This window comes from Melanerpes formicivorus, unplaced genomic scaffold, assembly GCF_026170545.1.
Source record: "Melanerpes formicivorus ecotype bairdi unplaced genomic scaffold, bMelFor1.0.p_v2 SCAF_14, whole genome shotgun sequence".
In the NCBI taxonomy this organism is placed as follows: domain Eukaryota; kingdom Metazoa; phylum Chordata; class Aves; order Piciformes; family Picidae; genus Melanerpes; species Melanerpes formicivorus.
Genome location: NW_027142366.1, coordinates 7,796,081 through 7,816,911, shown reverse-complemented (window position 1 = coordinate 7,816,911; position 20,831 = coordinate 7,796,081). Strand labels below are relative to the sequence as shown.

Sequence of the window (20,831 nt, the reverse complement as noted above, 5' to 3'; positions counted from 1 at the left end):
GTTGGGTGATGGGTTGGACTTGATGATCTTGAAGATCTTTTCCAACCCGGTTAATTCTAATCTATTTATTCAAAGTGCTAGCAGCCAAGAAAATATTGAACTGGTTAACTCCTCACAACGTTTTGAACCTTAACGACAGGTACAAATTCCTGGTAGGTTCTCTGAACCGCCAAGGCAGCGTACGAGGCATGCCACGAAGGGTTACAGGCAGGGAAAGGTGCGGTGGCTCTTCACCCGCGCGGCCCCGAGTCTCTCCCGCCCGGAGCACCCTGCGCACGCGCAGCGCGGGTGACAGGGCGGCGCCAAGCACGTGCGCGCCTGAGGGAGCCGGCGCGAGCCCCTGTGAGGGGGTCGCTGCCTGCCCGCCCACCCGCCGCGGCCGCCGGTGTCTGGAGCTGGAAGAACGGAGGGGTACGGAAGACCCGACGCGGCCAGCCTTCTCCGCTCAGATTTGAAAGCAGCGCCCGGCGGGGAGGCCCGTGCCGCGCCATGGCCCCGCCTGCCCTGTGATTGGCGAGAGAAAGGGAGGGAGCGGGTGCGCTCTAGGCCCCAGCGTGTCTCAGCGAAGCCGTCCGTCCGGCCCCTACTGCCGCGGCGCCGCGCGTTCCGCCCTGAGCGTGTGTGCGGGCCCCTGAGGGGAGCGGAGCCGAGCTGGGCGAGTTGCGTGCTGCCGGCGCCGCTGCTGCCATGGAGAGAAGAGACAGCGGGAGGGGGTAACTCCGCGCCCCTTCCCCCGATGAGACTGTGGCTGTGCTGGCTGGGCTGCTACACCCTGTTCCTGTGGGTGCTAAGGAGGAGGATGTGGTCTGGCCCTGCCAGATACCTGAGGAGCCCTTTATCCAGGTCCCTCTACGCGAATATGATGGGCAGCCACAGCCAGCCAGCCCCGGGCGCCAGAGAGAACCACCAGGTACAGCCCCAGAACCAGCCGCCCTTCCCGCCCTTCCCCCACCCCGCCTTCCTTCCCTGTGCCCGGCGGGGCCGGGCGGGGGGGTCCCCGGCGCCGGCAGGCACCCGGGCCCCCTCCTTCCCGGGAGCAGGGGGTGGGGGTGCGTGTGGTGTGCTGTCCTCGTCCGCCGAGACGCACTGAGGTTACCGGCGCCGCGGAGGAGAGGGGAGCGGGGATCCGCGGTTCGGGCTGAGGGGGACACCGGGCCGGGCAGCGCCAGACAAAGAGAGGGAGCAGCTTGGTCCTCCCGGTGAGAAAGTTGACGTGTGCCCTCCGTGTGAAATACGCCCGGGAGCCTGCTGGGGACGTAAGGTGAGGTACAGGAGCTGAAGAGCTGCAGGGGAAATGTAGTCGGGACTGGATGCCGGCGAAGCGTGCTGTGGGCTCGGGTGCTCGCCGCGGGAGGGTCATTGGAGCGAGTCCCGCGGTAAGGGCGAGCTGGGGAGCCAGCGCGGTGTCCCGAGGTGGGTGAGGCATCGGGTTAGGTGTCGGAGCTTCTGAGAGATGGAGACCGGTTTGCGTTTTGCCTGGTGAGCTCTGTGAATGCGCTTAAGTTTGCAGGTGGTGTTGAATGGGGCAGGTCTGTAATCACAGAGGCGTTTTAAAGTACTGTTGGGATGTTTAGCGGAAAATGAGAAAAAGTGAGCAACTGGGAAGCTGAAGCTCACAGGCCTTGGAGCAGTAGTAGACGGAAAGCTGGAGATGAGTTTGCAATGTGATATGACTGCAATAAAAGGTTAGTGCTGTATTTGGGCAGTACAGGCACGTGGATGCCACTTTGTGGAGAAGTTAGGGACTATACCCTTGCGATGCAATAGTTGTGTCATGTGTTTGCATTTGGAATTCGTTTAAGTCTGCCTTTTACCAAAATCTGACAGGGTTTCAGGAGGGCTAATAACAACTCTTACTGCTGGAGGAAGATACTCACTCTGCGTAAAATACAGAGATCCAAGTTAATGAAGATGTAGCATAAATACTTGAGTACTGCTGTACCAAAGAACATAATTAGCCATCATAACTTTTTCCCCTGATCCATTATTGGAGCTGTTTTAGTCTTCGGGGTGGACAGTGACACCGAGAATCTTGCTCCTGAATGAATATGTTACTGGAGTGTAATGAATATTATGGGCTCTTTGGATCATTCAGTACATGAGTACAAAGAGAAGCAGACTTTACGTTGACAAAAAGAAGTTCTGGGGAACAAAGGAAATCTGAAAGTCTCCTGTGTTGTTAAAAACTGTACTAGAAAAACAAGCTGACCAAGGAAGTCTGTTATGGAGATGATTATGCCATTCACAGGTAGATGGTCTGCAGTGAATGCTCTCCATTTCTAGTTCCTTTGATCGAGATTTTTAAACGTAAAGAATTGATTATTTATTAAGATTTATGTTTACTGAGTTTGTGGAGTTACTTTTAAATAAGGATTGTATATTGAGGCCCCTGGCACTTTCACTCTGCAGTTTTATTGACTTCATTAGTTTTACACAATTTAAAAGAACACTTTCTTCCTTTCACTAGTATTAAACAAGAGTTATCAGTAATTTATTTTTTATACTAAAACAAAGGTATTTTCAGATTTTTGTGCTGTAGTTTTTTCTGCTGTTGTGCTGTAAGAGATTGATACACTCTGTCATGAAACTGGAAAGGGCACTTCATATATTGTATAAGGAGGAAAACTACTTGCTCTGTTCTCAGCAAGTAGTTCTAGAATTAAGCTGACTTTCACCAATTTTATCATTTTAAATATAGATTGGGGTTTTTTTCCCCTCTGTTGCTTGTTTGTTGTTTTGGTGGGGTTTTTTGTTTGCTTTGGTTTGTGTGGTTTGTTTTGTTTGTGTGGGTGGTTCTTGTTTGTTTGGTGGTGGGGTTTTTGTTGGGGTGTTTTGGTGGTGGTGGGTGTGTGGTTTTTTTGCTTTGGTTTGGTTTTTTATGTAGTTTGCTCGTGTGTCTGTCATTCACTAGTGTTCCATAGGTTGTTGCCAGTAGTCTTCCTGGAAGCAAGCTTCTCACAGTTGTCACCATCATTCTGCTAGTGTTTATGCCAATATTTGAAAGTCTTAAAGGCAAGACTTGTAGGACTGTTGGCTTCCATGGTCAAATCCTGAAACTCTAGGTGACAGTTGAGTGCAGAACAAAGATATATACACTCAGGTACAGCATATGTGTGTAGTCATACTGCTTGTGGAACAAAACCTGTGTTTCCCAAAGCTTTGATAGATGTATACATTTTCTTCTGTCAGATAATCTAAGCTATTCCAAACCTGTCCAGTGTAGTGAGGCAGCAGCCTCATGAATGAATTTGACACTTATCCCAGCCTGTCCTGTCCTGTTATTATTTGTATTACAGTAGTGACTGGAAGTCCCATTGTGCTGAATAGTGTGTAAACATGCATCAAGTGACTGTGATGAATGGGAAAGGATCAGGGTATGAGTATACATTTTGCTTAGTATGGCTATAGACCAAATCTTAGGTGTTAAACTGCTGGGGAGTTACCTCAGCTGACCATTTATTGTCCTTCTATGTGCATTTTTACAAGATTCTGTTAAAAACTCTCAGTTTTTCTTTTAAGATATTTACAGCTCCCTATTTATACAATACAATACGGAGCCAGATTAAGGAATATTATTGCAAGATTTAAGGGGGAGATAGGGAGTGTTAGCTGTAGGAAATAATTCTTGATATTAGAAAACAGATACAATGGCATTAGGAGATTTAAAAGGCTGACATAAGTGTAAGAGAGTGAAAAATAATAACCATGATCTTAATTAAATGACATCTGAAAGGTTTTTTTTAAGTTCTGTATATTGAGTGGCAGTTTTAGCTTGGCTCTACAACCTAGCAATGAGCAGCCTTTTGAATTTTAATGTCAGTGTTGACGTTCCAGAATGCTGCAGCATTAGTGTGTTTAAGAAGGAGCTTAGATAAGTCTTACATATGGATAATAAAGTATTAGGATATTGTATGGTTTGTTACTTTTCTGGCTAGCTTTGATATCAAAAAGTAGCTTTCATTTTCTTCATAATCAGTTGAAGAGTAGCTTTCATATCAGAGTTAGTTTAAGTTGTATGAGAGTGCTTGTTACCAGGGAAGACAAGGTGGAAGGAATCACTCACCTATTTTAGCTCGGGTGTTGGGTTTTACAAATATAAAAGTGCAGAACTGCCTTTCTGCTGACACTGATGACTTTTGGATGTGAGAACCTGCTCCTTTGTTTACTAAGAGATGCTGGGAGGCAGCTCCATAGACATAACTGTTTCAGCAGACTTGTGGACCTGCTTGTTGGTATTGTTAAGTGGACAAATATAGTCCAGCATTGCTGTGAAACAGACACTGTGGTCTAACATATCGACTGGATTTTTTGTTTCCTTTCCTGGAAAAATACTGCAAATGCACTTGCTGATTTCGAGTATGCCTGGGGAAACATTGAGAGTGAGTTGGAAAGTAGAAACCAGTGCTATCTCACCTCATACTATTTTATCAGTGTGATGCTGTTCCATAAAGGCCCTGTGTTTGCTGTCCAGGGAATTTACTTTGTGGAATTCTGCGAAGTACAGGGTAATGATGAAGAAAAAAAATTAGAAGCATTAGTTCTTGGCAAGTAATTTGTCCTCACTTGGTTACAATTCAACTCTAAGTTAAATTAATCTTGAAGTTTGTGGAAAAGTCTGAGGAAAAACTGAGTGTTTATATTTACAGAAACTGATAATAACCCTCCATGTACTCAGTCTGTTTTAACTACTGCTGATTTTATTTTCCTGAACTTTTTAATCATTCTTTATCTCTTTCTCTAGTGGTATTTCTGCAACACAGAACAGCTGTCTGAATCCCTTCAGCCTATTTTTGTCCAGAGTTACCTTGACCAAGGAACACAGATCTTCTTAAACAACAGTATCGAGAAATCAGGCTGGCTGTTTATCCAGCTCTATCACTCTTTTGTGTCCTCTATTTTCAGCCTTTTTATGTCTAGAACATCTATCAATGGGTAAGTGAAAAGTCAACCTAAATACAATTTGGATTTAAAGTTTTCAAATGTTCAGCCCTACCTTTTGATTTTGAGCTTTTCTTAAATTTTTAGCTTTCCCTTTGGCAGTCTTAACAGATCTGAAATGCCCTACTGTGCTCCTCATAGTCAGCCTTCTTAATTGAAGAGCACCATTTCCAGTGTGGGGGGGACAGGTAATTGCACTTAATAAGAGACAATTGGTGGACTCTAATTGTGTTTTATAACCATTACTTGAATTAAATTCCCTCTAAATAAGAGAGTGTTCTCTTTGTGTTAGACAATGTATCCCTCTACCCTCTGCTTTCTTCCCCTGCCCTTGCATCTTGTTACATCTTCCCTGATTTGTTCACCAGCCTCACCTCTACACATACTGTATACTTCTGCAGATTCTGATGTGAGGATAATAGCTGCCTACTAAGGCTAGAAAAATAATTTTTTTTCCCCCCTTAGTTTCTAACCAGATGACTTTATGTGCTTCCCTGTGGTGTTCTTAGTTACTTTTAGCTTTATATAAAGGTCCCTTTGGTCTCCTCTTCTTCCTTTCTCTTCCATTTTTTTTCAAAGGCTCTCCAGTGCTTTGAATAACACCTCACAGTGCTGTTAGGAATAATGGATATGAGCCAATTATACAGTGTGGGCTGACACAAGTGTGCTGCAAGGGGGCTTTACTTAAATTGACTGAATTCTGTTTGCTTTTATACATTTAATATCCTGCTTTAGTGGGATTTTTTTTCATCACTTGATATACTCTCTCCTCCTTGTTTGTTCGGGTGTTTTTTAGTACAGTCAGTCCTTCCTAGACTGCTTTCTTTTCACATTATTTTATTCTTTCCTTCTTTTTATCTTTGTTTACCTTTTTTTTTGCCCTTGAACATAAAAGATTTCTGTTCATTGTCTTTAACTTACTATCCAGCATCGTTTTAAAGAAGGATATTCATCTGTCTTCAGTCTATTACTGACCAGTTCTTCTTCCTCTGCTTTTTCTCCTAATTCTTTCATCTTTGGAATTCTGCAATGACAGCTGAAATCTGTCACTATGTAGTCTTCAAACAGTTATGGGCGGGTATGTCACTGACTTGAGCCATAAGGAATCCAACTGTCACCTCTACCCAATTCCTTAATGAGTTGCCTATTTTCTATTCCACAGCTCTTCATGTTGAATGCAGGATAGCAACAAAAGCCATTGTAACATGCAATTTAAAAAAAAAGAGAGTCTTGTTTGCCACTCCAGCAGTGTTACCCTCAGCCTTCCTTTTTCTGCTTTTTTTCCCAATCTGTTCCCTGGCTTCCCTCCTACTTCCACATCCTATTCCTCATTCATTGTGCAGATTTCTGTGTTTGCAGCCATTTTATTTCCTTTGGTAATTCATCTGGTTTTTTTGTTAAGGTAGGTATCAGAGGTAAAAATCTGCAAATATGACAAAAAAGATTTGGCCTTTATCTTTCCCTCTTTCTCTCCTCCTCTCTCCTCCTCCCCTTTTTTTTTTAATGCAGTCATTTTCTTGAGCTGCACCCCATGAGCTCTTCCTTACCTAATCAAATTCCTCCTGAAGTCCTAACCACTGCAACTGCATGTGGCTGTGAGTTTTTGATCTCTGACAAGTGCAGGGCAAGTTGAACTGGATTTAAAATTTATCTGAGCAGTGACCTTGTTTGCTATTGTGTGTGACTGGTTGCTGCCAAAGCACATTCTAAATGTCCTCATTTGCCTGCCTGTTAAAGTTTGTATAATACTGATCATTTCTCATTTTTACGTTTCAGGCTGCTGGGAAGGGGCTCAATGTTTGTGTTTTCCCCAGAACAATTTCAAAGACTGCTTAAAATTAATCCAGAATGGAAATCCCACAGGCTTCTCGATTTAGGGGCTGGGGATGGAGAAGTCACTAAAGTCATGAGTCCTCACTTTGAAGAAATCTATGCCACTGAATTGTCTGAAACTATGATATGGCAGCTTCAGAAGAAGAAATACAGGTATTGTACTGAATACTTCCTACATCTTTTATATCAGACATTATAGCAATGTAATCTATGTGTAATATGTAATGAAACTGCAGTGTATTCAGGCAATTCCTCTGTTTTTTGGTCATTACGGAAAAAGTTAACCTCTACAAAAGCAGGAAAACAAACACATCTGATGATGTCTCTTACCAGTGCTATGCCCTGTTGTTACCAGTTAAGATAGGCAACAGCCTATTTGTCCAAGAAGTCTCAACAAAAGAAGTGTTTTTCTTCATAGTTTGCAGAAACTGCTTTGATGAAGGGAGTCAGGAAGATGAAATTCAGATGAGTGGTCTAACTGAACACTCCAAAATTGCATGAGGAAGACGCAAGTACTGCAGAGAAAGCAAACTGAATCCTGGTAGCAGGGATACCATAACAGTCTGTCTATCTAATTCCACAGTATAGATGCCTCTGTAAGGATTCTTTTGCTCTTGCTATGCTTTGATCATGCTGTTAAGATTGAATAATATTCAATAACAAAATCCTCAGCACTTTCAGAACTTTGTTCTTGCTGTCACAATAGCTCCTGGATATTCTTAAAGGCAGCAGATACAGGCTTGTTAAGTAATAGTGTTTTAGGCACTAGAGTTCAACCCAAAGGATGAAGTAACTGTGGATTTCTTTTCTTCACCTGTCCTTGAGTGGAAATATAACAGCTACTTTGCAATCTAGGCATGTATGCTGATAAATCAGAGTGGATAGAGTGCAGCAAGCCATTAATCATATTTCAGCTTTGTTCTTCCTTAAGAAGTATCTTCACTTTTGTTCTAGGATGACATGGTTTTTTTAGTACCTGGGGGTTTGTTTTTTGTCTCCTTCATATGGGGATTATAAGGCAGTATAAGGGTTTGTAGGGCTGGAAATACAGCCACAGCCATTGCTGATTTATTTTGCTTTTCTGAAAGACCAGAAGGACCATGTTTGGCTCTTCTCATTGCATAGGTGGCTGACCTTACCCGCAATATCAACACATCCATAGAGAGTTTTTGTCTTCAGTGGTTCTCTCTCAACTCAGCTTATGTTTAACAAACTGCATCTCTTTCCCTTTGTAGAGTGCTTGGAATAAATGAATGGCAAAACATAGGATTTCAGTATGATGTTATCAGCTGTTTGAATTTGCTGGATCGCTGTGATCAACCACTGACTGTATTAAAAGATATTAGAAGTGTACTGGAACCAACTAGAGGCAGAGTCATTCTAGCACTAGTTCTGCCATTTCATCCATATGTGGAAAATGGTAAGTACACAGATTAATAGCTATTTAGGCAGGTAAAAAATTATTTGTGGGTTATAGTATCCCAAATTAAATGTTGAATAAATTATTGGCATGCTTGTGTTTGATTTTTACAAATAACTTGCACAGTGTGTGTTCAGAAGTATAAAATCATGGGTAAAGAGGCCATGTGATGTAAGCTGGTGTTCATCAGTCATTGTTGGGACACTTAGCTTTCCTTCAGTATCAGGACTTCTCTGTGGAAAGGCACATGTGCCCAGAAAATGCAGAACTAACAACCTCACCATTCAGGCAATCACAAATGCATCAAATAGGATCGATTGTCCTCTGTATGCCAATGGTGTTTTGGTGGGAGAAGAGGCTGGGGAGGGGAAGTTTTGAGTATAAAAAATAGTGCCACCAGAAGAAGTGCTTTAAAATACAGTGTAACTTTTGTAACTTGCCTGAAGAGCAGTGTGATGTAAATGGGACTTACATATCTGTAGAGTATTTCAAGCCTGTTTGGTTACAACTTACTGTTCCTGTGACATGGAACACTCTGACTTCCTCTTTTAAAGATTCTGTAACGTTCCAAATAACAGCAATGCCTTTCTAGTCTTGCATTGGCATATTAGAAGCAGAAATTGAGAAATCCTTTGTGTGGCTTTTTTGTTTGTGTACCTATGTCACTGAGTTTTGCAATAGCATAGCACCCACCATCTACTTTTCTGCATGTTGTTGGGTAATCACATCACAGATCACATGCACCTTTCTGGCTCAACAGAAGGTAGATAAATTAAGGAAGAAAGTGCTCTAAGTCCACTTGTATCCTTTGTCATTAATCTACAGTATGCTGGGGGGAGAAGAGATTGTTAGGTGTATGAATCTCGGGGGACTCAACCTGTTCTGTGATTGTTGAGCTCAGTCATTCCTACTTGTTGAAATTTGATATCTGTTGCAAGATGACTTGTAAGCCAAACATTTTGATTATGGGGGTGACATGCAGATAAGTCACTTTGTTTAAGGCAGTTTTGTTTTCTTAATGTGTTCAGAAACTTAAACATACTCAGTTTGTCTGTTTACTACTATCATGGATATAGGCCCATATAAACTCCAAAAGAAGAAAGCTATCTATCATTCCACTGAAACTTTCCCACTTAGGATCTGTTTAACTGCAGTCTAAAGAAATAGACTGTGAACTGCCAGGCTGTCCCTAAAATGTAAAAATGATGTTAGAATTTCAGTGTTTTCATTCAGCTGCTTACAAGGTGATGCACTTTTTAAAGTGTTAGATATGTACATATGCTTTATGTTTAACAAAAAATACATACCTGCAACATTCAAAGAGGAAAACATTTCATGACTCGGGTAACTCCTTGTAGCAGTTGATTAAAAATAGTTTTTACCTGCCTAGAGAAATTTTCAAGTTTTAGAGGAAGGAACAAATGGAAAAGAGGATAAGGGCAGGTAAGAAGGGGGAACCAGGGAACTCCAGGCCAGTCAGTCTCACCTCTGTGCCTGGAAAGATCATGGAGCAGATCCTCCTGGAGTCACTACTTGCTCAAAAGAATAGTGAAGAGGTGATTGGGAGCAGTCAGCAGGGCTTTGCCAAGGGCAAATCCTGCCTGACCAACCTGGTGGCCTTCTGTGAGCAGGTGACAAAATTAATAGATGAGGGGCGAGCAACTGATGTCATTTACCTGGACCTGAGCAAAGCCTTCGACACTGTCCCGCACCACATCCTGGTGTCCTAACTGGTGACACATGGGTTTGATGGGTGGACCACTAGATGGATAAGGAACTGGCTTGATGGCCACACCCAAAGAGTGGCTGTCAATGGCTCCATGTCCCAGTGGAGGCCAGTGACAAGCGGAGTCCCTCAGGGATCAGTCCTGGGACCTGTCTTATTCAACATCTTTGTGGGGGACATGGACAGTGGCATTGAGTGCACCCTCAGCAAGTTTGCTGATGACACCAAGCTGTGTGGTGCAGCAGACACGCTGGAGGGAAGGGGTGCCATCCAGAGGGACCTTGACAGGCTGGAGAGGTGGGCACAAGCCAACCTCATGAAGTTCAATAAGAGCAAGTGCAGGGTCCTGCATCTGGGTTGAGGCAATCCCAGGCACAGATACAGGCTGGGCAGTGACTGGCTGGAAAGTAGCCCTGAGGAGAGAGACTTGGGGGTGCTGGTGGACAAAAAGCTCAACATGAGCTCTCAATGTGCACTTGCAGCCCGCAAAGCCAATCAGATCCTGGGCTGCATCAGGAGAAGTGTGGCTAGCAGGTCGAGGGAGGTGATCCTCCCCCTCTGCTCAGCTCTGGTGAGACCCCACTTGGAGTACTGTGTCCAGTTCTGGAGCCCCTATTACAAGAGGGATGTGGAGGTGCTGGAGCGTGTCCAGAGAAGGGCCACAAGGATGATCAGAGGGCTGGAGCACCTCTCCTATGAGGACAGACTGAAGGAGTTGGGGCTGTTCAGTCTGGAGAAGAGAAGGCTCCGAGGTGACCTAATTGTGGCCTTCCAGTATCTGAAGGGGGCCTACAGGAAGGCTGGGGAAGGACTTCTCAGGATCTCAGGTAGTGATAGGACTAGGGGGAATGGAATGAAGCTGGAGGTGGGGAGATTCAGGCTGGATGTGAGGAGGAGGTTCTTCACCATGAGAGTGGTGAAACCCTGGAATGTGTTGTCCAGGGAGGTGGTCGAGGCCCCGTCCCTGGGGGTGTTTAAGAGCAGGCTGGATGAGGCTCTGGCCAGCTTGATCTAGTGTGGGGTGTCCCTGCCCATGGCAGGGGGGTTGGAACTAGATGATCCGTGTGGTCCCTTGCAACCCTGAATGAAACTATGAAACTATAAGGTATTTGATCAGTGTACAGATCAGCTCCCAGAAATGGAGAAATTTTAATCAAAATGAAATGCTCTGATTGTTACACTAATGTAACAGGAGGGTAATTGTGGAAACTATGTCAACAACATTAAACTGGCTGTAAAGAGAGCAAACAAAGCAAGGTGGAGGAGAAGGTAAAATCCATTTCTGTGCTTGCTGTTTCTGGTGCTACAGTGACACCCAGAGTCCGAAAAAGGTTAATCAGAAAATCATTCTGGGACTGCTCAGTTTTATCAACACACAGAACAAGTAATGCACTTACTGTACATGTCTAGATTTGGTAGATTTGGCAGGTAAGCCAGATGAATCATAGGTATTAGACTAGTCACGTAAGGACATGTATTGTTATAACTTTGTGTTTACTAGATATCCCATAGGGTCATACAAAGATCTTTTGTATTTCCTAATGCAGACATCATATTTATATAAAGCCATTATTGGATAATACATGAATAGACTAATTGAAGTGTCTCTGAAATAAAAATCTCAGCCACAGAAGTAGTAAACACCAGCAGCCTGGGATGGTGGCATTTTCTTGTTGCACTCATTAACGTTCCTGTGATTGATTGACAGAGATAAGAAGGCAAAGGTGTTTTCCATCTTCCTGAAGTACTTGGTGCTATGTTTAGCTGGAAAGAGTAATGTGCTAGATGGGCCCTTGTTTTGTCTCAGTTGTCAATTCTCATCTTGCTGAAGTGAGAAATGCAGTTTTATTCGTTAAACAAAGCCCTGCTTTATTTAAATTACAATGAAAGATGCAGCTGTTCTTTCAGTATCTTTTAGTATCAATTGTACCTTTCAAAAAACCCTCAAACAAACGTGTCTATTACCTCAACTATGTAGTATACTTATGTATTCATGCTTGTATCTGTGTTGGCCAGGCACTTAAAGACAAAACTTGATGTTCCAGGTACTCCTAACTTTGGGTGGTAGAACTGGAAGATGTGGGTTGTTTGTCATAGTGACAAAGTCACTCCTGCAGTATGACCACTGTCCTCTCCTGAATAGGCTAGGAAGAAGCTCCCAGGTCAAATGGGCTTTAACATGATAGTTGTTGAATTATGTTGTCTGTTTTTCCTGTGTGCCTGTCTACAGAATACATGGGGTTTGCTTTGTTAAGGCTCAGTAACTGTTGGTCTGTGTAGCTATCATGTTAACATGAGTAAACCCAGAACTGCACCTATGAAACAGGTTTATTTTTAGTTGCTGTTAATTATCATACATCTTTCACAAATGCTCAGGTCATGTAAAAGCAATACATGCAAATTTATGTTAAAAAAAGACATAGAATTATCTAAAGTTAACTGAAAAAAGAAAAACTCTGTGAAGCATTAGCAGTTATCTTACAAGAGATGGAGTCTTTCACCACAGTTCTTACTGCATTTTCCATTCTGCAAGAATATATAACATAGATGTAATGTACATTGTGCTTGGGTTTGGTGATTTGTTCAGAAAATATTCTTGATGAATGCTGTCTTGCAAGGTTTTTCCCTCACTTTTTAAGTCAAGGAAGTCTGTGAAGAAGCTTGACTTCGTGTGCCCTTTGCTTGCATGAGAAATATTGAACAAATCTGAACTATGCATATGCTCATCTGTTCTGGTAAACAGTGTCATCTTCCACTTCATCCTAGGAGAAGAGTGTAGAAATATTTAATTACTGTGAGTTTTCCTTTTCTTGTTTGTTTTTTTTTTTTTAAGGTAGAATTTCTCTTCTGAGGCAAACTCCATCTCTTTACTGTTTCAGTAAACTCCTTTCTCAGTAGTTACCCAGTTGCCTTTGTCCATGTGGACATTTACAGAATTCAAAACCTATTTCTTTTCCTCTTGGCTTTTCCCAATCTCCAGGGAGCACAGAGGCAGTAAAACATATCCCTCATTTTCATTGTGTTCATATCTGATGCTCAAACCATGGACCAGGTCATGTCAGCAGGGACTTTAAGTCTTCAAAGGGATAATTACAGAGGAAAACTATAGGGGCTGTATGGAAATAAAAGAAATAAAAATGTATAGAGGAGAAGTGTTTGACTTTGTTCTGTGTTTCTTTGGGTTTCTCCTTTCATCTCTGAAGTGGTGCTGTCCGTGCTCAGAATAGGAAAGAATTTTTACTGCTCCTTAAGAAAATCAACATTTTGGAAGCAGAATATTGAAGCCCTTTTCTTTGCTTGCAAATAGAAGTGACTTTTTAAAGTGGGTTGGGTTTTTTTGGGGGTGGGGTTTCTTTTGTTTCAGTTTGTTTTTGTTGTAACTTATACAGCATATGCAAAATTAGTGTACCATGGTCATACAATAGTGTACTATGGTCATACAAATACAAACTCCACTATGGTGGAGTCACTGTCCCTGGAGGTGTTCAAGAGGAGACTGGACATGGCACTTGGTGCCATGGTCTAGTCATGGGGTCTGTGTTTATAGATTGGACTTGATGATCCTCGAGGTCTCTTCCAACCTTAGTTATACTGTGATGCTGTGATACAAGACATTGGCATGAATCTGGAATGGTGACATCAATTTTAGTCATGTTGAATATTTTGCTTAGACTCTGTAAGTTGAAGGAGGGAGAAGAATCAGTAAGAATGTCATAGAGCTCTTGCAGCGTTTTGTTGTGCTTCTGTCACAAAGCTGTCCTGGGCTAAGGGAGCACAAGGAACTACAATAGAAACGTTCTTTTAAAATGAACTCCTAATGGCTCTATGCATTTACCAACCAGTTCAGAACCACTTGTTGAGACCTTGACCTCCTCTTGGCAAAATACAAATGTGTGCCTCATTTTTGAATGTACACACATACATTCTATAAGCTATATATTAAAAATTGTGTATGTATGATCATTTAGAACACTTCACAGTGTTAGAATGCTTTCTTTAGACCTGTAGCAACTTTGAAAAAGGAAAGTATTTTCAGAGTAAATATTCTTAGAAACTGTCAGATCCTCTTTTACCCATAAATTTCAGTACTAGTAGACAGATACTTACAGGCTGTTGCCAATGCTCAGCATACCTCTGCTTTCGAAGTTCTTGGGCAATTGCATGAAAAATTTGTCGTCCACTCTTGATTTTCTGTCAATTATTTAAAATGTCTGAAGTCAGTGCTACATACAAAGTTGGGGAAAGCATCTTTCACTACCTCTTACAATTCTGTAGATTATTTTGCTATTTTCCCCCTTGTTACATGTGTTTGGGAATGCTGCACAACAGCACTTAACCCCTTCTGCCTGCCAAACCATATGTTCTTTTAAATTACATTAATATGACATCTCTTAACATAAATACCTTACTTAATGTATATTTAAATGTACTGCTTCTGATTTTTATTCAAGGATACATGATGATAGAGGTTCTTAACAGCCTTGTCTTAAACACATCAGATCTTACCTGAGTGCACCATTTAAACAAACAAACAAAAAATAATAATAGTAAAACTTGTTCTTTTCAGAAGTTCCAATGAAATTTACTTTAAAGGAAGCTGTACCATAGAGAGGGTGTTTATTCTGTATCAGACTTGTTAAAAATAAATTAAGTAACTTCAATAATTAATGAGTTTTGTACAAATGAAGCCTTAACAGCTCTGAATGTCTCTTTAACTGGATCATCAATTGGCCATAAAATCAATGCCCAAAATACTTAATGATGGGGGGAAAAAGGCAAGCAAAGTGATAACATACACAGTCCTCTCTTCTTGAGTCTTCTTTCCTACTTTTCTTTAGCAGCTTTGGTTTTAACTGGAGGGAAGAATAATGAAATAAAAAATTATTAAAACAAGATTAGCAGCTAACTGCTGAGATTGCAAAAGGAAAACATTTTCAGCTATTCTGCTATGTACAATAGTTTGTAGGTAGAAGTCTTCCATTGTCTCAGCTTATACCATTAGGACAAACAGATTTGTAAGCACGTAAAGCCTTTAACAGCTTCTTGTAATTTATGTTGCAAGTATTTTTTTGCTTTGAGTACAGTGGGGCCTGCCTGAAGTGCTACCCAATGTCATCACAGAGAGCAGTTTTTCACCTGAAGAAGGCTTGATTAGTTTTTCCCCCTATACTTGTTCACCCAGTTTATGCTTAGACAGTGATCACTACAGAGAAGAACTGTTTTACCATACCACTTAGGACAGTGAAGTCCTCATTCGCATGTCAAAGTCTCGTTGCTATGTAAGGATTCCAGTTGCAGCTTTGGGTGTTTGGTTTTGACTACACATGATTTTTTAATCTGTATTTTTTTAAAACCCCAGTAGTTAGGTAATTTTTATCCAGGTGCATTCTGATGTGCTTGTTTCCTATAAGCATAAAAACTTCTGAAGCATTCTTCTGTACATGTATCAAATATGAACAGAATTTCAGTACACAAGTCAAGCCAGTCTGCAGTAACTTTACTGCAGCTCACAAATACTTTGACACTAAATTTAAATTACTTCCACTGGGAACTAATCCCAAAAGTTGATGTCTTACAATGGTAACTTCTGGTTTTGCTTTTTGAGTGTGCCTTGGTAGATAATCTCCAACTTACTGATTAATGTCATCAGGATAATTTTAAGTTCAGAACATCTTTTCTGTTAGACACTTCACTGAAAAAAAGAAACTGGTTGCTATTGAGAGTACAGGTATGTGCCACATGTGAGGTTGCAGGTGTGTGTCAGCCACCTCTTAAAAGCTTAATCATGAAAGTTACAGAATTGAAGAATGTGGTTTTGTTCTCCTTATGGAGATGGTAAAAACTGCTTAGATGTACAACACGAACAAAATCAGAAAAATCACTTTGAGCCTACCTTGTAGACTACAAAGAATGTGAATACAGTAGTGCTGTATAGAAACAGTAAGGAGGAGATGATGATCATGAAGATGGAGACGAGTTTTCCATTGCTCTGCTGCTTCTCTGCTCCTTTATTGAAAGTGAGTGTTCATTAGAATATAGGACAGTTCTTCCAATTCATATCATTGCCTTAAGCTTCTGAATTTCAGCTCCCTTTCTCTGGGGAATTAAGACTTGGCACCCATCAATGTTTTCTGGTTCACTTTCAGCCTAAACTCCATAGTGAGATCAGTTTTCTTGTGTTTCCCTGAACATTTTCAAGGGCAATGAAGATCTGTTGTTTGTGATTGTGAGCCCTTCCATTAGGGATAGACACAAAATAGGGTCCAGTTTTCTGCTCTTGTAAAGGAGTATCTGAATAAAGTTTACAAGGAAGGAAGGAATATGGGGAAAGTAATAATCCAGCTAGGTTATGGGTTTTTTTGCTGGCTTAGGCATATAAATCCAAAATGTAGCTAATGAAGTAGCACTGCTTTCTTAACTAGAAAGCAAATGCCAGAACAAAAACTTGACTCACAAGTTGGCACGCTGAATCCCCAGTTCTGAGGCCTGTACTCTGCTGCATGTATTTCCCCTAAATGTCAGTTTATCTACTTCTCATTTTTCTGTTGATACTTCCTTTCTGATAGCCACTGAAGTCTTTGTTAGAGGATGTAGAATATGGTTAGCTAACATGAGTGCAAAAGCTACTTCTTTTGTAGAATTCTAGAGTCATTTGCATCATAAGACAGACCACTCTAATTAGCAAACAAGATTAAGAAGCTTATTTGTAGAATCCTTCTATGTTTTCACTATTAATATTTTAGTATAGCCATATTACTCTAATGGTTTTGTTGCTCTTTCCATTTTAAATGTCATTCTTGAAACTGTAAACAAAGGCAATAATTAGGAAATCTCATTTCTTTTAAGATGCCTTATTAAGAAGGAATGATGGACTGACCTGTTTTTGTTAGTACTGTTCCACTTCCTGTTTGTTTAGAATGGGGTGAACTTGAATCTGAAAATGCTACTCCGCAGATGTAAACAGCGTTGTCATCTACAGTCAGATCATTGATCTGCAGTGAAATGTTGTTTTCTGATGAAAAATGGACTTTGTACTTCTGATGATCCGTGCACCCAGGAGTACACAAGTCCTCATGTTTATTAGTTACAAAGCGAAACCACAGAATTTGGGGTGAGGATGAGGAGCATCCAGAGGAGGAGAAAGCGCATGTTAGGAACACTGTGTGCATGGAGGAGTCAGCTTCCTGAGACCTGGGCTGTGTTACAGTGACTTGGCAGTTATCTGCAGCACCTGTTGAGAATGAAGAATTGGTGATGTGAGGGACAGTTAAAAAGCAAGGCACTATCTAAAAAGAGAATAAGCTACTTCTGGTTTGTTTGAGAAAAGGTGGGAGGAAAGAAGGAAAACAATTCTTTCAGGCCTGAAGTTTTTGTTTCCAGCAAACTTTTCTTTTAGGTAATTTCTACAGCTTGCACAGGAGTTCATGTTTTACCTATGTGGTAATGTGCTTAGATTTCTGTTTTTCAAAAATTACAAAGGTTCACATATCTAAAATAATGTGAGTGTCTCCTTAGACACTGGAGAAATGTCTGATGGCAGGCAGTGGAAATGTCATAAATGGAGACGTTTCTAAGTTGGCAATTTCATAACATTGATTAGAATGCATAATAGTTCCTAGACATTCTTCTGTCATTACACATATTGAATCTGGCTTTCTAAGGGTAATAATATTCCTTGTGAGTTCTGACATTTAGAAATGTGTGCAGAGAAAACAGGAAGGTTAATCAGAGAAGAGAATTCTAATTAAGGAACTGAAATGTAAGATTCAGTATGACTGTATTGAGAGGGTCTTAAGTCCTTATTGAGATACATAATTTAAATACTGTTTTAGTGTATTTAGAATTATAGAATAATTAAGGTAGGAAAAGGCCTCCAAGACTGAGTCCAAACATTTAATTTTATTCAAATAAATTGCTCAATGATTTCAACAATGGAATTGAGAATATGGCAGTTTAAACAAAGGTGGTAGCTTAAGAGTATCCTTTTCTACTTTCTACAAAATAGCAGATGAAAAATAAACTGAGATCTCTTCACCTACTGCTGATATGCAGTTTATATGCCTGTCCATGGAGGGTAGTTGGTATTGTCCCTTCACCATTTTTCTCTGTTCTATGGACCAAATCCAAGCAGATAGATACCCTACCTGCTCCTTCTTACAGAAATAAAAGGCACTTCTGCTTCTGTGTCAGGTTGACACCAGAACTGTTCCATAGCAGCTACAGCAGTCTGAAGGCTGTAGTAATATTGCTGTATATGCACCCTATGTGGTGGAAGACAGTAGCTTTTGCTTCTGCAGCTGATCTCCATCCTTTTCCATCTTACTCCGGGGCTCTGGGTGGCCCTGTAGAGCTGAGCAAGAGCTCCATGGCTTTGATTCACGTAGATACTGTCTGCTGAAATTCGCAAGCCTTCCTCTCAAACAAGCACAGCTGTGCTGAAACCGTGTTGCTGCTGTCAGAACATTCTTTGCAGTAGGATTTGACCCAGAAATCATTGATTATAGGAGTATTTCAGACTTTTGGAAGAAAAAGCATTTGCTAACATTTGTTTCATTTGGAAGTTGTATGAAGGCAGCAGAAATTAGCTCAGCAAAACATTTTACTGCTCTTATTTTGTAACTGTCACAAATCATAACCACAACATTTTGTCTTAGCTATTACATGGGGAAATGTAAGGAGCTTTAAAAAAAAGTCTTACCAGCACTGTACAGAATCCAGTCAAATGCCAGCATTAGAACATTTTTTAAGCCGTTGAAAGCTGCCATTTCTTGTTTCTCTCTGGAAATGATTCTGCTCAAAGGAAGGGGAACTTAGGAAATCTCTGAAATTGCAGAATGCTCTGAGTCACAAGATTTAGAACTTCCTGTTTAGAGAGGTGTTTAATGTTGCATTTAGAGTCTTTCATTGGATATAACTAACCACAGCACATTTCCCAGCACTCTACAAATGTTCAGCTTCTTACTTTTATATGACCTTAAGCTGTCTTTTTACCATATCAGCCAGTGAGTGGCTCCCAGAGGAACAAACATTCTGAAGCCACCCGGGTGGCGCTCTGCTGATGGAAGCTTCACATCGTTAACTTTCTGACTCTATTGACTCTACTACTTGAAGCCAGCTTTTGTCAGAGAGTTTTACAATGCTAGAAAAGTGTTTTATAAAGCTAGAAAAGATCTTCATGTCTGTTGAACACCAGCCTCACTAGTAGAAGTTACTTTTCAACTAGTCTTGGGACTGCTAGTTAAAAATTTAACAGAAGGTAACCTTAAGATGGAGCTGCTTCCGAACGGGAGTGGAGTGGAACATAATCTGTGTAACATGCTTTCTGCAAGAAAATGCAACTCAGTATACATTTTCTGTATAGTCTAAACAAAACTCTTTTGTTTTCTCAGTAGGTGGCAAGTGGGAAAAGCCCTCAGAAGTTTTGGAAATCAAAGGGCACACTTGGGAAGAACAGGTGAATAGCCTGCCAGAAGTTTTCAGTAAAGCTGGTTTTGCCATAGAGGCTTTCACCAGACTGCCATACCTATGTGAAGGTGATATGTATAATGACTACTATGTACTAGATGATGCTGTCTTCGTCCTCAAGCCAGTGTAAGTGTGTATGAAGTACATCTCCAGAATCTAACCCAAGAAGCAGCCTCTGAAAGAGGAGTTTGATTTATGGTTACTTAAAGGGAGGGAATTTGGGAGTTGCCGTGCTTACGTAAATACCAAGTAAGAAGTTTAAAGGCCAAAACACTAATGTATTTCTTTGTAGTGTGATTAGGGAAAAAAGGTTGTTTTTAAATGGATTCTTCAGTTGAGAATTTCTTTTTTACCAGCTCTTAAACCAACAACAGATTCTCCAGTCCAGCAGTAATGGGGGATGTTTTTTTATGCTTACCTGCAACAGGGATCAGATGCAAACAAAAGCAATAGTCCTAATAATGATGAAACTGACACAGTGTGAACTGTTAAAGAAATCAAACGAAATCTGGCAATAAAGTTATCCATTCAGTTCAAGCCTGTTGAATATAAGCTGTTGAAATGGATATTCTTCCGTGCTAAATTACTTTCTTACTGTCATTCTTCACATGTTTTTAATCATGCTAATAAACTTTTTTTGAGATGACTTTTTGCATTAACTTTTGTGTTCATTTTTGTAACCATAGCCATGCCTGTCTGCAGCAGCAGTGCTCTTTGTGTTGTAAATCAAACTCTCAGTAGCAGCCAACCTTGTATTTATTTAAGCAACATTTAAGTATTGCTTAAAGTCCACAAAAATGTATTGCTTTTGGTTGGGTTTCTTTCACGTTTCTCTCAAAGCCTCATAAATCCTTACTGCTTTTGCATATGCCATTTTGCAGCTGAAGGAGTTGCAGCAGAGCTTGCCAAAACTGCACTTTAACTCATGGGTTTGATAACAAACTTTCTTAAGCAAGCTGTTCCCAGAAGTTTTCTACTTAAAACACTTGGAGGCAGTTTCTTGCAAATGTTGGTGAGTCGAACTGCACCTGAGCATCAGGCTGTAGGGATCTGATTTTGAAGGGTTGTTTTGGGATAGCTTGGGATATTTTATTTTCTTCAGGAACACTAAATAAATGTCGTTTCTTTTAAGATGCTTTGTTTTAAAAACTCTGTAATATCGATAAGTTCTGGCAGTTGGGATGTAACCTTCCTTTAAAACAACAAACGGCATCGTAAGTACAGACCTGGCAGGTGTACGTCTTGCACCTCAGCTGGTGTATCAGCCCTCATGTCATATCTCTTGCTTGATGGCCTGAGGTAGCGTGGACCCACCAAGCTAGAAATAATTCACCTTTATGTTGCCAGTCCAGACCCCCCTGAGCCACTTTAATCTTTTTAGCTTGATCTACCTGCTGGTTGTTACGATGTTCTTCAGTGGCTCAGCTCTTACATACACGGGTATCCACA

General features: G+C 41.1%; 2 protein-coding genes across 4 annotated transcripts; one reads left to right on the top strand and one right to left on the bottom strand.

Annotated features, from left to right (window-relative positions):
- Positions 1-306: 306 nt before the first annotated feature.
- Positions 307-20,028, top strand: METTL9 (methyltransferase 9, His-X-His N1(pi)-histidine). Of its 3 annotated transcripts, XM_068146780.1 has the most exons (6): positions 310-713; positions 844-910; positions 4,742-4,932; positions 6,715-6,924; positions 8,007-8,191; positions 19,307-20,028. In XM_068146780.1, the coding sequence occupies exons 1-6, from the start codon at positions 688-690 to the stop codon at positions 19,510-19,512; spliced, it is 885 nt and encodes a 294-aa protein (XP_068002881.1). In that variant the 5' UTR covers positions 310-687; the 3' UTR covers positions 19,513-20,028. The 3 variants fall into 3 exon arrangements, with proteins under 3 accessions (XP_068002880.1, XP_068002881.1, XP_068002882.1); XM_068146779.1 differs by having other exon boundaries at positions 307-910; XM_068146781.1 differs by lacking the exons at positions 310-713; positions 844-910 and adding an exon at positions 1,296-1,376.
- IGSF6 (immunoglobulin superfamily member 6) lies at positions 11,089-18,715 on the bottom strand. The gene is made up of 6 exons (XM_068146782.1): positions 18,616-18,715; positions 16,795-17,148; positions 15,811-15,923; positions 14,714-14,770; positions 14,025-14,108; positions 11,089-12,679 (listed from the first exon to the last, which is right to left on the bottom strand). The coding sequence occupies exons 1-6, from the start codon at positions 18,680-18,682 to the stop codon at positions 12,641-12,643; spliced, it is 714 nt and encodes a 237-aa protein (XP_068002883.1). The 5' UTR covers positions 18,683-18,715; the 3' UTR covers positions 11,089-12,640.
- Positions 20,029-20,831: the final 803 nt, after the last annotated feature.

Excerpts from the sequence above, each read along its gene's own strand:
- METTL9 (XM_068146779.1), top strand. The coding sequence starts at position 737 with ATGAGACTGTGGCTGTGCTGGCTGGGCTGCTACACCCTGTTCCTGTGG. Across the intron at positions 4,933-6,714 it reads TCTAGAACATCTATCAATGG|GCTGCTGGGAAGGGGCTCAA; the intron begins GTAAGTGAAAAG and ends TTTACGTTTCAG. Across the intron at positions 6,925-8,006 it reads CTTCAGAAGAAGAAATACAG|AGTGCTTGGAATAAATGAAT; the intron begins GTATTGTACTGA and ends TTCCCTTTGTAG.
- IGSF6 (XM_068146782.1), bottom strand. The coding sequence starts at position 18,682 with ATGGCAGCTTTCAACGGCTTAAAAAATGTTCTAATGCTGGCATTTGAC. Across the intron at positions 17,149-18,615 it reads CTGGATTCTGTACAGTGCTG|GTGCTGCAGATAACTGCCAA; the intron begins GTAAGACTTTTT and ends CATTCTCAACAG. Across the intron at positions 12,680-14,024 it reads CTGAGCATTGGCAACAGCCT|GATGAAGTGGAAGATGACAC; the intron begins GTAAGTATCTGT and ends CTCTTCTCCTAG.